The sequence below is a fragment of the Rhinatrema bivittatum genome, chromosome 9 (genome assembly GCF_901001135.1).
Source record: "Rhinatrema bivittatum chromosome 9, aRhiBiv1.1, whole genome shotgun sequence".
Classification (NCBI taxonomy): domain Eukaryota; kingdom Metazoa; phylum Chordata; class Amphibia; order Gymnophiona; family Rhinatrematidae; genus Rhinatrema; species Rhinatrema bivittatum.
This window is the reverse complement of record NC_042623.1, coordinates 79,863,517-79,877,864: the sequence shown is the minus strand read 5'-3', so window position 1 is coordinate 79,877,864 and position 14,348 is coordinate 79,863,517. Positions and strand designations below refer to the sequence as shown.

General features: G+C 45.0%; 1 protein-coding gene across 4 annotated transcripts in view; it reads right to left on the bottom strand.

The window, feature by feature from the left end:
* Positions 1-14,348, bottom strand: part of MOV10L1 (Mov10 like RISC complex RNA helicase 1) — a 546,310-nt gene that overhangs the window by 107,154 nt on the left and 424,808 nt on the right. For all 4 annotated transcript variants that reach the window (XM_029617025.1, XM_029617022.1, XM_029617023.1 and 1 more), the window contains one exon: positions 10,975-11,082. In XM_029617025.1, the coding sequence (XP_029472885.1) occupies positions 10,975-11,082 (108 nt within the window). The remainder of the gene's footprint in view (positions 1-10,974; positions 11,083-14,348) is intronic.

The following is a 14,348-nucleotide window of genomic DNA, read 5'->3' as shown; positions in this document are numbered from 1 at the left end:
GTCCGATGTTATTGATGTCCAATTGTTGTAAAACTTGGATATTCTGCCTCCCACTGGTAGTCCTGGCTGAGGATTTGAGTAAAGGCTTGGTTCTCTGGATGTAATTTCAAAACCCAGTAGCAGGTCCTGTTTGTGGAGCTGGTTGGGGCCTAGCTGCTCTCTGTTGCTGTGGTTGTGGTCTTTGCTGGGTTCTGGAAGGCCTGGGTCTGGATGCAGGAGGGTAATATCTCCGTTGTCTGTACAAAGGCCGTCTGGTGTCTCTCCGTGGAGATCTGCGGCTAGTATGTGTGGAGGAATCATGTGGGAGGGAAGATAGCTGTCGTAATGTTTCTGTGTGCTCTTTTAATTGAGACACAGCATCCTGTACCTTGGATCCAAATAAGTTGTCTCCCAGGCAAGGGAGATCCACTAGCTTATCCTGCATCTCTGGCCTTAGATCTGAGGGTTTCAGCCAGGCCCACCTCCTGGCACTGATGCCTGACGCAGCAACTCTTGAAGCCGTCTCATAGCCATCGTAGGCAGCTCGGACTTCATGCTTACCGGCGTCTAAACCTTTGTTTATGATAGCCTGTGCAGCCTCTTGGTATTGTGTAGGAAGGGATGGACAAACCCCTCTATTTGTTTCCAGAGATTCCTCTGGTACTGGGTCATATATAGTTGGTATGATGAAATTATGGAGTTTAGCATTGCACCTTGAAAAGCTTTACGGCCCAGTTGATCCAGGAATCTATTGTCTTTACCTGGGGATGTAGATGAGTGGACCCTTGTTCTTCTAGACTTCTTCTTTGCCGATTCTACGACCACTGAGTGGTGGGGAAGTTGTGTCTTTTGATAACTGGGTGTGGATTGTACAAGATAAGTAGTATCCTCCCTTTTATTCACTGCAGGAACAGTGCAGGGATGTTCCCAGAGGCATTGTAGTTGCAATAGAACATCATGGATAGGAATTGCAACAATTTGCTTAGGAGGGTCAACAAACTGGAGTAACTCCAAAGTTTGTCGTCTGGCGTCCTGCTCTGCTTGTAATTTGAAAGGGATGGAGTCTGCCATCTCCTGTACAAAAGTGGGAAAAGAAAAATCCTCTGGAGGGGATTGTTTCCCTGCATGAGGTGGTGATGGGTCAGATATAAATGCTTCTCTGGAGGCATCTGATTCAGTGTCAGACCAAGTGCTGTAGTCTGGAGTTTGATGATGAGTAGGTGTAGTCCTATGAGGAGGAGGAACACCAGAGGGTCCTGGCAAAGGGTCATCAAGTGGAGTGTCTTCTACAGGATTAGATGGCAAGGAGACTAGCAAATCTTGGTATCGCTTGGTAAGGATACCATGCAGTGCTGCTTCGGCAGAACTTGGAACCTTCAGGGAGATAAGGCGCTGTTAGTGGATGTTTAGGCATAGAAGGTTTTGATTTAGTCTATTTATTTATTTATTTATTTATTATTTTTATTATACCGAGTTTCATGATAGGAATCACATCAACCCGGTTTACAATTAACAATGTGAGTAAAGGCAGAGAGTAACATAGTAAAACATTTCCCAATTCAACGTCATATATAGAATGAAACTTAACAGATATATTAACAATATTTAGGATGTGAGAAAGTTACAAAAAACAAGGAAAAATAACTAGGATCTGAAAGGGGGAGGAAACTGAAGGAAGAATATTAACATTTTAGCCAACTGTATCAATTAATAAATATGTATAGTATTATAAAAATATAGATGAGTAGCAAAAATGATCAAATATGATGCTGTTGTGAAGTATAATAATAAGATGCTGTGACTGAGTATGAAGTTAGTGGGTTTATTACAGTTCACTAACTTTGTGTTTGTGCTGATGGGTGGGGAATTTAATCCAGTTCTGGGAACGCTTTTTTCTATGTCTTGTTTTGATACCGATGCTTTTTTAGCAGGAGGTAGGGTGGGTGCCGTAGTGTAAACGGATATCGGCTGCGGAATCGACAAAATGGTCGAAATCGATGTGGATAAAAAGGAGAACATCGATGTGGGAGTAGTCATCGAGGGTATCGATGATACCGATGTTATTGGCATCGAGAGAATTTCCGATGACGACAACGGCATCGAGAGAGGCATAGACACGGATGTTAGTGGTATCGATTACGTAAGCGTCGGAGACAGCATCGGGGTGCTCACCGGCATCATCGCCGGCATTGGCGTGGTCACCGGCATCGGCAAGGTCGCCGGAACTTGTGCCTGTAAGGCTTCCATCACTACTTGCCTGATGAGGCCGGTTAAGTCTTGCGTAGTCTGTGGTAGTAGCGATGTCGATGTAGGCGTCGATATCGATGTTTCAATGGTGGCACATCCCCATCTTTATGCCGCTTTGCAGTCGGTTCTCCGGGGGGGGGGGGGGGGGGGGGGGGGGAAGCGACGGTGACGCCGAGGATCGACGATGTCGATGTTTGTGCTTAGGCCTTGGTTCTGTGACTGACCTTGTCGATGACGTTGACGGGGCTAGCGATGATGCATCTCCGGATCCTTCTAGTCGACGTTTTTTAAGGAGTTTCTTTGTAACTCCTGTTGGAGATGATTTGGTCGAAGTAGAAGGTGATGGAACTAGTTGAAGATGGAAAAGATGTGTCAACTTTTCTTGTAGAAGTTTCCTACCTTTCGGGGTCATCTCCTGACATTGTTGGCATGATGAAATATCATGCTTTTCACCCAAACAGATCACACATTCAAGATGTGGGTCTGTTACTGACATGGTCCGATTACAGATCGGGCATTTTTTAAAACCCGAAGCCATGTTAAAACATTTGTGAGAAAAAAATCAATGTGAAAGCGGAAAAACGCTATTAGTTTTGTCACCGTCCGGTGACAAAAGGGAAGTGAGACCCCAAATGGGAAAAATATGAGAAAAAATAGTTGACTTTTCAGTCAGAATTGTGAGTAAACTCACAGGGCTCCTATCTCTGCGATGCTCACAGCAGCGCGGAAAAACGAAGACTGGAGTGAGATCCCTGTGGCAGAGAATATCATGGCATGCTGGACATGCTCAGTGGCCTCAGAGTGCCAGTCAAAAGTGTCTAGAAACTTTGACAGAAGTTTTTCCCGCGATATGGGTGACGTCACTGATGGAGCCCTATGTGAGAACTAGCATCCTGCTTGTCCTGGGATAAATCATTTTACCATCTTAGAAAAATGTTTATGTAACATTATCTTACTCCAAAATGTCAGACCGAAGATCCATCATGCTCAGTATCCTGTTTCTAACAGTGGCCAATCCTGGTCACAGTACCTGGCAGGATCCTAAACAATAGATAGATCCCAAGGGTAAGTAGTGGCTTTTTCCAAGTCTATCTGGTTAATACAGTTTATGGGCTTCTTCTCCAAGAACATGTACACTAACTGAGTTTACCACATCCTCTGGTAATGAATTCCAGAGCTTAAATGAGCATGGTGTAAAAACATTCTCTCCAATTTGTTTTAAATGTGCTACTTACTAACTTCATGGAGTACCCCCAGGTTTTATTTGAAAAAGTAAATAACCAAACCACATTTATCCATTCTATTCCACTCATGATTTTATAGACCACTGTCATATCTCCCCCCCTCAGCTATCTCTTCTCCAAGCTGAATTGCCCTAACCTCTTTAGTCTTTCCTCACAGGGAAGCCATTCCATCTCCTTTATCATTGTGGTCGCCCTTCTCTGTACTTTTTCCATTTCAGCTATATCTTTTTTGAGATGTGGCAACAAGAATTGCACACATACTATAGGTGAGGTCTTCACCATGGAGCAAGAGAGGTATTATGACATTCTTTGTTTTATTCTCCATTCCTTTCCTAGCATTGAGTTTGCATTTTTGACTGTTGCCTCACACTGAACAAAAGTTTTCAAAGTATTGTCCATGATGATATCCAGATCCTTTTTATGGATTGTAACTCCTAATATGGAACCTAACATCATAACTACAGTGTAGGCTACTTTTCTCTAGAGATATCACATGTCCACATGAAATTTCATCTGCCATTTGGATTCCCAATCAACCAATCTCGCAAGGTCTTCCTGCAATTTCACTACTCAGAATATTTTTTGTAATCTTCAAATTTGATCACCTCACTCATTGTTCCCTTTTCCAGATCATTTATAAATTTATTAAAAAGTAATAGTCCTAGTACAGATCCCCAAGACACTCCACTGTTTACCTTTCTCCCTGAGAAAACTGACCATTTAGTACTACTCTGTTTTCTATCTTTTAACCAGTTTGCACTCCCAACAGGAAATTGCCTCCTATCCCATTTTTATTTTTCTCAGAGTCTCTCATGGAAAACTTTGTCAAACACTTTCTGAAAACCCAAACACTATATCACCATTATTGACATACTTATTAACCCCTTCAAAAAAAAGTGGCAGATTGATGAGATAAGACTTCCCTTGTGTAAATTCACTCATTCTTTAAACCAGAGGTTCCCAAACTTATGCATGAGATAAAATCTGCATTCTAGAGGCATTGCATAAGAAAATTATTCCTTACCTGCTAATTTTCGTTCCTGTAATACCATGGATCATTCCAGACGGTGGGTTATGTTCCATGTCCAGCAGATGGAGTCAGAACACAAAATTCCCAGGGGAGGAACCATATAACCACGCCTCCCCTGTAACAGCTCTCAGTAACTAGACTAACAAAGCCCAAAAGAGAGAGACTAAAAAACAGAGGGATCAAGTAATCAAAGAAGGAATTGAAATAACCGCTGTCCAAATAAACAGCAACTAAATTCTGAACAGTGAACTTGCAAACAGCAGTGCGTGAACAAAAAAGACGCGCAGTATTCGAAATACAGAGTAAAAGATTGTTAAGACAGGTAGGCAGGGATATCCCACCAGCAAAACCCCCAAGGGAGGGTGTCTGGAATGATCCAAGGTATTACAGGAACGAAAATTAGCAGGTAAGGAATAATTTTTTTTTCCCTGTACATACCAGGATCATTCTAGACGGTGGGATGTACCAAAGCTTTCCCATCACGGGTGAGCTGCAGACAGCCCTGCTCGTATTACCTTTTCTCCAAGCTGACCGCCCGGAGCACAGACGTCCAGGCGATAATGTCTCGCAAAAGTATGGATCAACTTCCAGGTTGCGAGACATTATCGCCTGGATGTCTGTGCTCCGTCGGGCGGTCAGCAGAATGAGCCTTGACAACCAGCGGAGGGGACTTACCTACGCCAAGGTACGCCACTATGATCGCTCCCTTCAACCACCGCGCTATAGATTGTTTGGAGGCCATGCAACCCTTCCGGGGTCCGGACCAGAGGATAAAGAGATGATCGGAGAGCCGAAAATCATTAGTCACCTCCAGATAGCGTATCAGAGACCGCCGTACATCCAGTCTACGCAGGTCTCCAGACTCAGAAGAGGCAAAAGATGGTAATTCCACCGATTGGTTGAGGTGGAATGCCGAAACCACTTTAGGGAGAAAAGAAGGAACCGTCCTCAGCGAAACCCCTTCAGGCGTGAAACGAAGGTAAGGTTCACGACAGGATAGAGCCTGCAGCTCGGAAATACATCTTGCTGAACTGATTGCCACGAGAAAAATGGTCTTGAGAGTGACGTCCTTGATGGTAGCCGAGCTTAGAGGTTCGAACGGCGAACCAGAGAGGACTCTGAGAACCAGATTCAGATTCCACGACGGACAAGGTGGGCGAATCGGAGGCTTCAAGTGTTTCACTCCTTTAAGGAAACGGGAGACGTCCGGATGCGAGGACAGAAACTCCTTATTTCCACTGCGAAGAAAAGCCCCCAAGGCCGCCACCTGAACCCGAAGAGAATTGTAAGCAAGACCCAAATCCAAACCTGCTTGCAAGAAGGAAAGGACTTGTGGCACTGAGGCCTGCATGGGAAGAATGTCATTCGCTCCACACCAATCCTCAAAGACCTTCCAGACTCGAACATAGGTAACAGAGGTGGACATCTTACGTGCTTTCACTAGTGTTGAAATAACCGGCTCCGGATAACCGCACCTTCTCAACTGACGCCTCTCAAAAGCCAGGCCGCAAGACAGAAGCGATCTGCCTCCTTGAAAAATATTGGTCCCTGGCGTAGAAGACGTGGCAGCTGACCGAGACGAAGGGGACCCTCCACCGTCAAATTGCACAGATCTGCGAACCACGGTCGTCGGGGCCACTCTGGCGCCACAAGGATCACCGGCCCTTGGTGTGCCTCTATCCTGCGGATGACCTTGCCCACGAGGGGCCACGGTGGGAAAACATATAGGAGACAGTGGCGCGGCCAGGGCAGGACCAGCGCGTCCACGCCCTTGGCGCCGCGCTCCCGCCTGCGGCTGAAGAAGCGGGCGGCCTTTGCATTTCCGGCGGTTGCCATTAGGTCTACGTGTGGTGTCCCCCATCGCCGTACTATTATCCGCATCGCCTGCTGCGAGAGCTCCCACTCTCCGGGATCCAAGTTTTGTCGGCTGAGAAAGTCCACCTGTACGTTTGTCCACTCCCGCTATATGCGAGGCCGCTAGTCGTTGGAGGTGAAGCTCTGCCCACTCCATCAATTTGGCGGTTTCCAGAGAGACCAACCGACTTCTCATGCCTCCCTGGTGATTGATGTACGCCACTGTAGTCGCATTGTCCGATAGCACCCTGACTGCTTGATGGCATACTATGGGGAAGAAACCCTGTAACGCCAGACGGACCGCCCTGGTCTCCAAGCGGTTGATGGGCCACTTCGACTGTTCCTCCGTCCATCGATCCTGGATTGAGCTGTCCCAACAGACCGCTCCCCAGCCTGTGAGGCTGGCGTCCGTGGTGATAATCACCCAATCCGGGTCCTCCAGCGACACCCCCTGAGCTAGGTGCCGCGGTTCCAGCCACCAATGGAGACTGATGAAGGTTCCTCTCGGAATCGGAAGGATTGCATGAAAATCTCTCGACACCGGCTGCCACCGGGAAAGTAGGGATCTCTGCAGAGGCCTCAGATGCGCAAATGCCCAAGGAACCAGATCGATGGTCGAGGCCATGGTCCCCAGTACCTGCAGGTAGTCCCAGGCAGTGGGCGTCTCGAGCGCCATAAATCCTTGAATCTGCTGACGCAGAGAATGAGCTCTGTCCGGATGCAGAAAAACCCTGGCATTCTTGGTGTCGAAGTGAGCTCCCAGAAAATCCATCCCTAAGGCAGAAACCTCAAAGATACGCTTGAGGTAAACCTCCAGCTTCCGATCCTGCATCCTTCAATGCCGTCCCTCCAGTGACTGATACCGCAGAATCTATGGCGGGAACTTTGAGAATTTCCAAAAAATCGGCCAGAGGATACAATTTTTCCATGGCTCTACCGACCCTAAGGTTGGCCTCCGGGGAATCCCATTCCCGAGTGATCAACTGCAAGATCCTGTGATGAGTGGGAAAAGACTTGGCTAGAGGCCGCAGTCCCCCTTCTTGAGAGCCGGGTCAGGCCCCACCGGTTCCGGAGGGGGATCAATAACCATTTCCTGGAGGATGTAGGGAATGAGGTCATCTAACTCCGCCGCTTGGAAGATGCGGAGGACCCTAGAGTCGTCGCCCTCCACCTGGGCTGCCAAGGTGGGGTCGTCCACGTCAGGGTCCTGGGATTGTCCTTCCCCCGGCGAAGTCTGTATTATGGATGGTGTCCCGGTAGGGCCACAAGAAGTCCCTGCTCCCCCGCCTACTAAAGGGGGGCGAGCCTGAGGGAGGGTCCCACCCAGGAGCGGGGTAGGACATGGTATCTTGGGGGGAGAGGGTCCCCAGGTCCCGAAGGTCGTGTCTCTGCTCTGAAGAAAAGCCCTGTGCATCAGGACTATGAATTCAGGGGAAAAGGCCTGGCATCCTGAGGGGTCACCCCCCCCGGGGGATCCCCCCTCTGCCTACCAGGATTAGACTCGGAGTAAGGGTCTAAAACGGGCCTAGAAGTGGGGAACGGATTATCCGTGTCCTCCTCAGAAAGCGCGGCATCAGAATCTTGCAACAAAATGGCCGCCGTTCCTGCGTTGAGAGGGAACGGGGCCTGGCGTTTCCTTCCCACGCGGTCTTGCAGCTCGAACGTCCTTGTTAGTAGCTGGCGCACATTCCCCCTCAGGGAAACCGCCTGAGCACAGACCCTCTTCAGAAAATAATCCGGCCCTGTCGGAGCCCTCACAAGGTGCCGCGGACTGCATCGCCGCAGGGAGAGAGACGGGGGGGGGGGGGGGGAGGCTCTACAGGTGGCTCGCGCCTAAAATGAGCGCCGACCCGGCAACGGACGCTTGCCGCGGTCCCCCACCGACCTGAAGAAGAACTGACGGGGAATTAACCTCCCGACAGCAGGCGACCCCGGGGAATGGTACTTCGCGGGGCCGCAGGTCGGGACGTCGGTCACTCCCCAAAAGGGAGGGGGAAAACCTGGGTCAGGAGGGAGAGGCCGGCGCTACAGACTTTCACCTCAGAGAGCCAAACGGAGTCCAAAAAATTGCAATCTTCTGCTGAAAAAGAAGATGAAACAAAAATACACTTACCCCAACTGAGCCCTCAGTGAGGAAAATGAGAAAAGAAAGAAAGAAAACAGGCAACAGCCTGTCAGCAAGTCACCAGGCTAGAGAGCGATGAGCCAGCACCAGCGGAGAGCTCTCCCCCTGCTGTAAGGGGAGCCTTAGCAAAGTGACCTAAACTGTAAGTTTAAAACTTCCTATTTTTTTTTTTTTTGTTTAACTTGATCCCCCTGAGGAGGTAGCCCTAAGCTAACAAGCTGGGGACCACAAGTCCCCTGCTCACATCTGCTGGAGTCAGAACGTTACTGAGAGCTGTTACAGGGGAGGCGTGGTTATATGGTTCCTCCCCTGGGAATTTTGTGTTCTGACTATCTGCTGGACATGGAACATAACCCACCGTCTGGAATGATCCTGATATGTACAGGGAAGCAAATTTATCTCATGTTTATTCATTATGGACATCCTGAAAACCTGTCTGGGAGTCCCCTCCAGGACAGGTTTGGAAACCATTACATTAAACCATGCCTTTCTACATGTTCCTTGATTTTATTCTTTAGAATAGTTTTTATGATTTTTCTTAGCACTGAAGTCAGGCTTATTGGTCTATAGTTTCCTTGTTTACCCTGGAGCTCTTTTTAAAAATCTGTGTCACACTGGCCATCCTCCAATCTTCAGGTGCAGACTTATTTTAATAATAGGTTACAAATTACTAATAACAGATCTGCAATTTCATTTTTGAGTTCTTTCATGGGATGTAAACCATCTGGGTCCAATCAATTTGCTACTCTATAGTTTGTCAATCTGCTCTAATACATCATCCAGGTTCACTGTGATTTGTTTCAGTTCTTCTGAATCACCACTGTTAAATATATTTTCCAGCACAAGAATCTCCCCAACATCCTCTTCGGTAAACACTGAAGCAAAGAATTCATTTAATCTTTCTGCTATGACCTTGTTTTCCTAAATGCCCCTTTAACCCCTCCATCATTTAAACGGTCCAACCCACTCCCTCAAAGGCTTCCTGCTGCAGATAAGTTTAAAAGTATTTTATTATCACCAAATTCTATGGTTGCAGTTAATGAAAACATGAAGATAATTGCTTGTTTGTTTGTTTGTTTGTTTTTTTTTTTGGGGGGGGGGGGGCAGATTCTCTTGTACACAGGCAGGTAGTAACACCTTCAGATTTTAAAAATCCCCTCCTTGTATTCTGAGGTTATGTGTCTAGCACCTATAGAACCCCAGACGTGCATCAAGGTCTTTTACTGTACACCTTGAAATATGCTAATGCACATATAAAATGTCCTTGGACCAAAGATCATTTATCTCTTGCTTTTAGAACAAAAAGGAATCTACTTTTAGTCTTATCTGAGCTGCTCATCTGTGTTAATTTAAATGTATTCAGTGAGGCTAGAATGTACTGCAATATCATAAAGCACAGTTAAATCTGCCCTGCCATTGGTCTGTGCCTCATGTTATTTTCATTGGTCAGGCATTAAAGAACTGGCAATGGCATATGTCCAACACAAATGCTTTATCTTTCTCAACTTTATACAAATACAGGGGCAGATAAAATCCTGGGCACCTGCATCTAAAATTCTGAACCTGCCATCTTCTGCCAGGTGTAGAATTTTAGGCATCCAGGATTTTTCCCTCTTCTGGTTAAATACTTGAGTTTAGTTGCTCCTGTAATACTGAAGTAAGGAATAGAAATCTGTACTTTTGTCCAATAAATTGATGTCTCTGGCATACTTATAAAGTTAAGTCAAAACCTGAATGGCTCTTGCCACTTTTGAAAGGTAACTAAAGAATAGACCCCAGACCAGGAGTAGCCACCACCAACAGCTTGGGATCACACACTGCTGCACAGAAGAGAAGAGACTTGAAGGAAGAGCCAGGGAAGAAAAAGGCTGGAGGGGAAAGAAGGAAGGGCAAAGCAAAGTCAAAAAATAAAATAAAATAGCAAAAGCAATAAGAAAATCGATGAAACAACGAAGGGAAAAAGTGAATACAAAAAATAAGCTCTAAGGAAGAGAAAAACATGTTTTTTTCCTGGCACCTAAAAGTTTTCCACCCATGTACATATGCATAGTATACACACACAATCTCAACAGCTATACTCACATGTGTTTCTGTAGCTGTTGTACCAGCAGGAAAGTTAAGGGATTTATGATCTGAATAAATACAAGCAACTGGCTCGTCTCAGCTGAGCAAAATTCTATCCCTTCCCTGTAACTACTCTTGCGCAGCTTCTCCAGCCCATGGACTTCTGTCCTCATGCACCAATGAGACACTGTTACCAGTCCATACAAACACCACAAACTCTAAAAGTTTTCTAAAAGATACTGTATAATATTGAGCAAGGAAAGAAAGTTATATGAAAAAACCCCCAAACCCAGCTGGTAATAAAGTAAGCAAAAAACCAGTTGCAGTAGATGTGTTAGGACTCTAAGAAACCACCACCTTGATAGCGCACACTTATAACAACTTAAAAGCTGGAGAGTAAAAAAAAAAAAAAAAAAAGTTCTGCTACATACTGTGGAGATCAGTATAACCAAGTATTCCTGGCCCTGGAACTCCTCCACAGAGCCGACTTTAATGTCTGATAGGGCCATTATGCGCAGAAGAATTCTGATTTTTTCCACCTAAGGAAAGAAACAAAATGATGCTATAATTTTGGTTAAGATACTTTTCAAAATGGCAAACTAGGATATTGCTGGGCAGGAGTATTTTCGGCTCCTTTACACTTCCAGTTCAACTGGAACCAGAGCTGAGATCTGGCACCATAAATCTTCATTCACAACTATGGTGAAATTTAAAATTGCCTGTTAATTTCCTTTCCTTGAGTCCTGTCAGACCAGTCCAGATCCGTGGGTTATGCTTCCCTATCCCTAGACTGAGATAGAGAAAATTTCACACAGATGCATTCCTCTTCTATACAGTCTAATACAGCAGGGGAATTTGTCAGTAGATCCTTGTCAAAGCTAAAAAGGGACAACTTACAAATCCAATAACAAATGTTTTTTTTTTATACCAGGAAAGAAGAGATTCCAAAAACAGGACAGGAGAAACCTGCTTTATGCCCAGCAACAAAACCCTTAGACCCAGACAAAGCATAATACAGAAAAATCCTTCCTAATTTCTACACGGCCTCTACAGTCAACTGGCTTATGAACAGACCCTTCCTGGCTTTGGGTGGGTTATGGACTGACAGGACTCAAGGAAAGGAAATTAACAAATAAGATTAAATGTAACCTTCCTTGTCCTGCTAGACCAATCCAGATGAATGGGATGTACCCAAGCAGTGACTAAAATAGGCGAGAAGAAGCCAAGGCTGCTTTGAGAATGCCAGCTCCAAAAACTGCATTTTCCTTAGCCTGAAGGTCCAGCTATAATGCTTAACAAAATGAAACATCAAGAGACAAGGAAGCTGTGTGAGGAAATACTTAAGAGAAAATTGTGGGTGCTTCTGTGCAATAAATATTATGAGAATACATTTTGTGGGAATTGTGTAAGAAATATTAAGATATAACCCAGTAAAATTTGGGAGATGTAAATGGTAGGGAATTATTTTGGAATTGTTGTATAATTGTTGGATAATGGAATTAGTCATATGTATGTAATAATGATGGAAAATGTATGTATTTTAATGTAATAGGGATATGTGCAATAGACAATATTGTGTTATGGATGAATGTGGTATGTGTGGATAATGTTATAAATTTTTAACGGTATTATGAGTATGTAATTAAAGTAAATAAAATTTTGTTGATAATAGATACGGGTATATATTATATATTTATTCATGACAGAATAATACCTGTAGATTACCCATATGTTGTAATTTATATTTAACAAAATGTGTGCAAGGAGGCCCAAGCTACTGCCTTGCAAATGACCTCTGGTGGAGTCAGTCTGAACACTATCCATGAAGAAGCTTGCACTATAATAAAGTGAACTATACAACACTACAGAGGAACTCGGCAATATATACTGCCCAAATGTTTTTTATTATTGTTTGTTATCTACACAATTTTATCAAATAAATTTAACGTGCATATTACACATAACCAGCTATGTGGGATAGTACTCACCCTAATATTAAAACATCATCATACATACATTACCCTCCATACATCCATACTATCCATCCACACCACTCAAATCATACCATACACCTCATACCACCTAAAAACCGTATGCACTTATATAATTAATACCCCTTCATATAACTTTGCACATTCCAAAAATGTTCATATCTAATAAATAATGGAGGTTAGACGCCAAAGAAATGTCCAAATTACTTTTATTGAAATGGAGACCAATAGTTTATGTATGTGCCCGACTGGCAGGAGTTTCGCCCACACTGGGGCTGCCTCAGGGGCTAAAATGAATAAATACAATCGTGTAAACAATACAGGACATACAAAATTTAAATAATAAATAAAATAAATGAAACCATTAAAATATGTAAAAGAGGTAACACAAAATTTCACAAACACTTAAAGTGATACAGACAAAGATACATTCAAAATGAAACACTGAAGACAGTGTTAGCACAATGCGTATTACCTTATGTACAATGTTGAACAAATTGCTGAGTGTCAATAGCATACACAAATGTTTGCATATACTGATCTAGTGGTCATTCGACACCTTATATCACTTATGGTAGTTTGATTTATTTTATTTCTTAGTTAGTTTTTATGTCCTATTTTTATTATCTTTAAGTGTTTTTCTAATTTTGGTTTGTGACCACTATATAGTTTTTTTTATTTATTACAGAAACATCTGTAAACATATTTTAATGGTTTCATTTATTTTATTTATTATTTAAATTTTGTATGTCCTGTATTGTTTACACGATTGTATTTATTCATTTTAGCCCCTGAGGCAGCCCCAGTGTGGGCGAAACTCCGGCCAGAGTCGGGCACATACATAAACTATTGGTCTCCATTTCAATAAAAGTAATTTGGACATTTCTTTGGCGTCTAACCTCCATTGTTTGCTCAAACGGCTTTTTTAGATAGCCTACCCTCCTGTTTCTTCGGTCCATATCTAATAAATATACATCATATTCATGCGGTACATGTCAGATCATAATATGTAAAACCTGGCACAGAATAATATTCACACTGTATAGATATATTACATGTAATATTTTTCAATAAATGCAGGCTAAACCCTTTTACAATGCTCCTGTCAATGTGTAATATTTTTCAATAGGTACAAACTAAAGGATATTATAATACTTTCCCCTTTTATAATACTTTCCCCTATTATAATACTTTCCCCTTTCTTCGCCGTCCCCGGCCCGCGACTGAAGACCTGTGCGACCGGCGCCCAAGCCCCGCCGGGGGAAGGTCAGGTCAGTGCCCGCCTTCCACTCCGGGGAGGCCCCAGCGCCAGCCGCGCTCGATTCCACCAAAAAAAGACAAAAACCTGCAAAAAAGAAAGGCAGCCTACCGCGACAAGGCCCGCCCACGGGAAGCCCTGCGACCCAATCAGGGTCAGCCCGGCAGACCTTCAAATCTTCGCGCTCCGAGGCGCCATCTCCCTTTCTTCGCCGTCCCCGGCCCGCGACTGAAGACCTGGGCGACCGGCGCCCAAGCCCCGCCGGGGGAAGGTCAGGTCAGTGCCCGCCTTCCACCCCGGGAGGCCCCAGCGCCAGCCGCGCTCGATTCCACCAAAAAAAGACAAAAACCTGCAAAAAAGAAAGGCAGCCTACCGCGACAAGGCCCGCCCACGGGAAGCCCTGCGACCCAATCAGGGTCAGCCCGGCAGACCTTCAAATCTTCGCGCTCCGAGGCGCCATCTCTCTTTCTTCGCCGTCCCCGGCCCGCGACTGAAGACCTGCGCGACCGGCGCCCAAGCCCCGCCGGGGGAAGGTCAGGTCAGTGCCCGCCTTCCA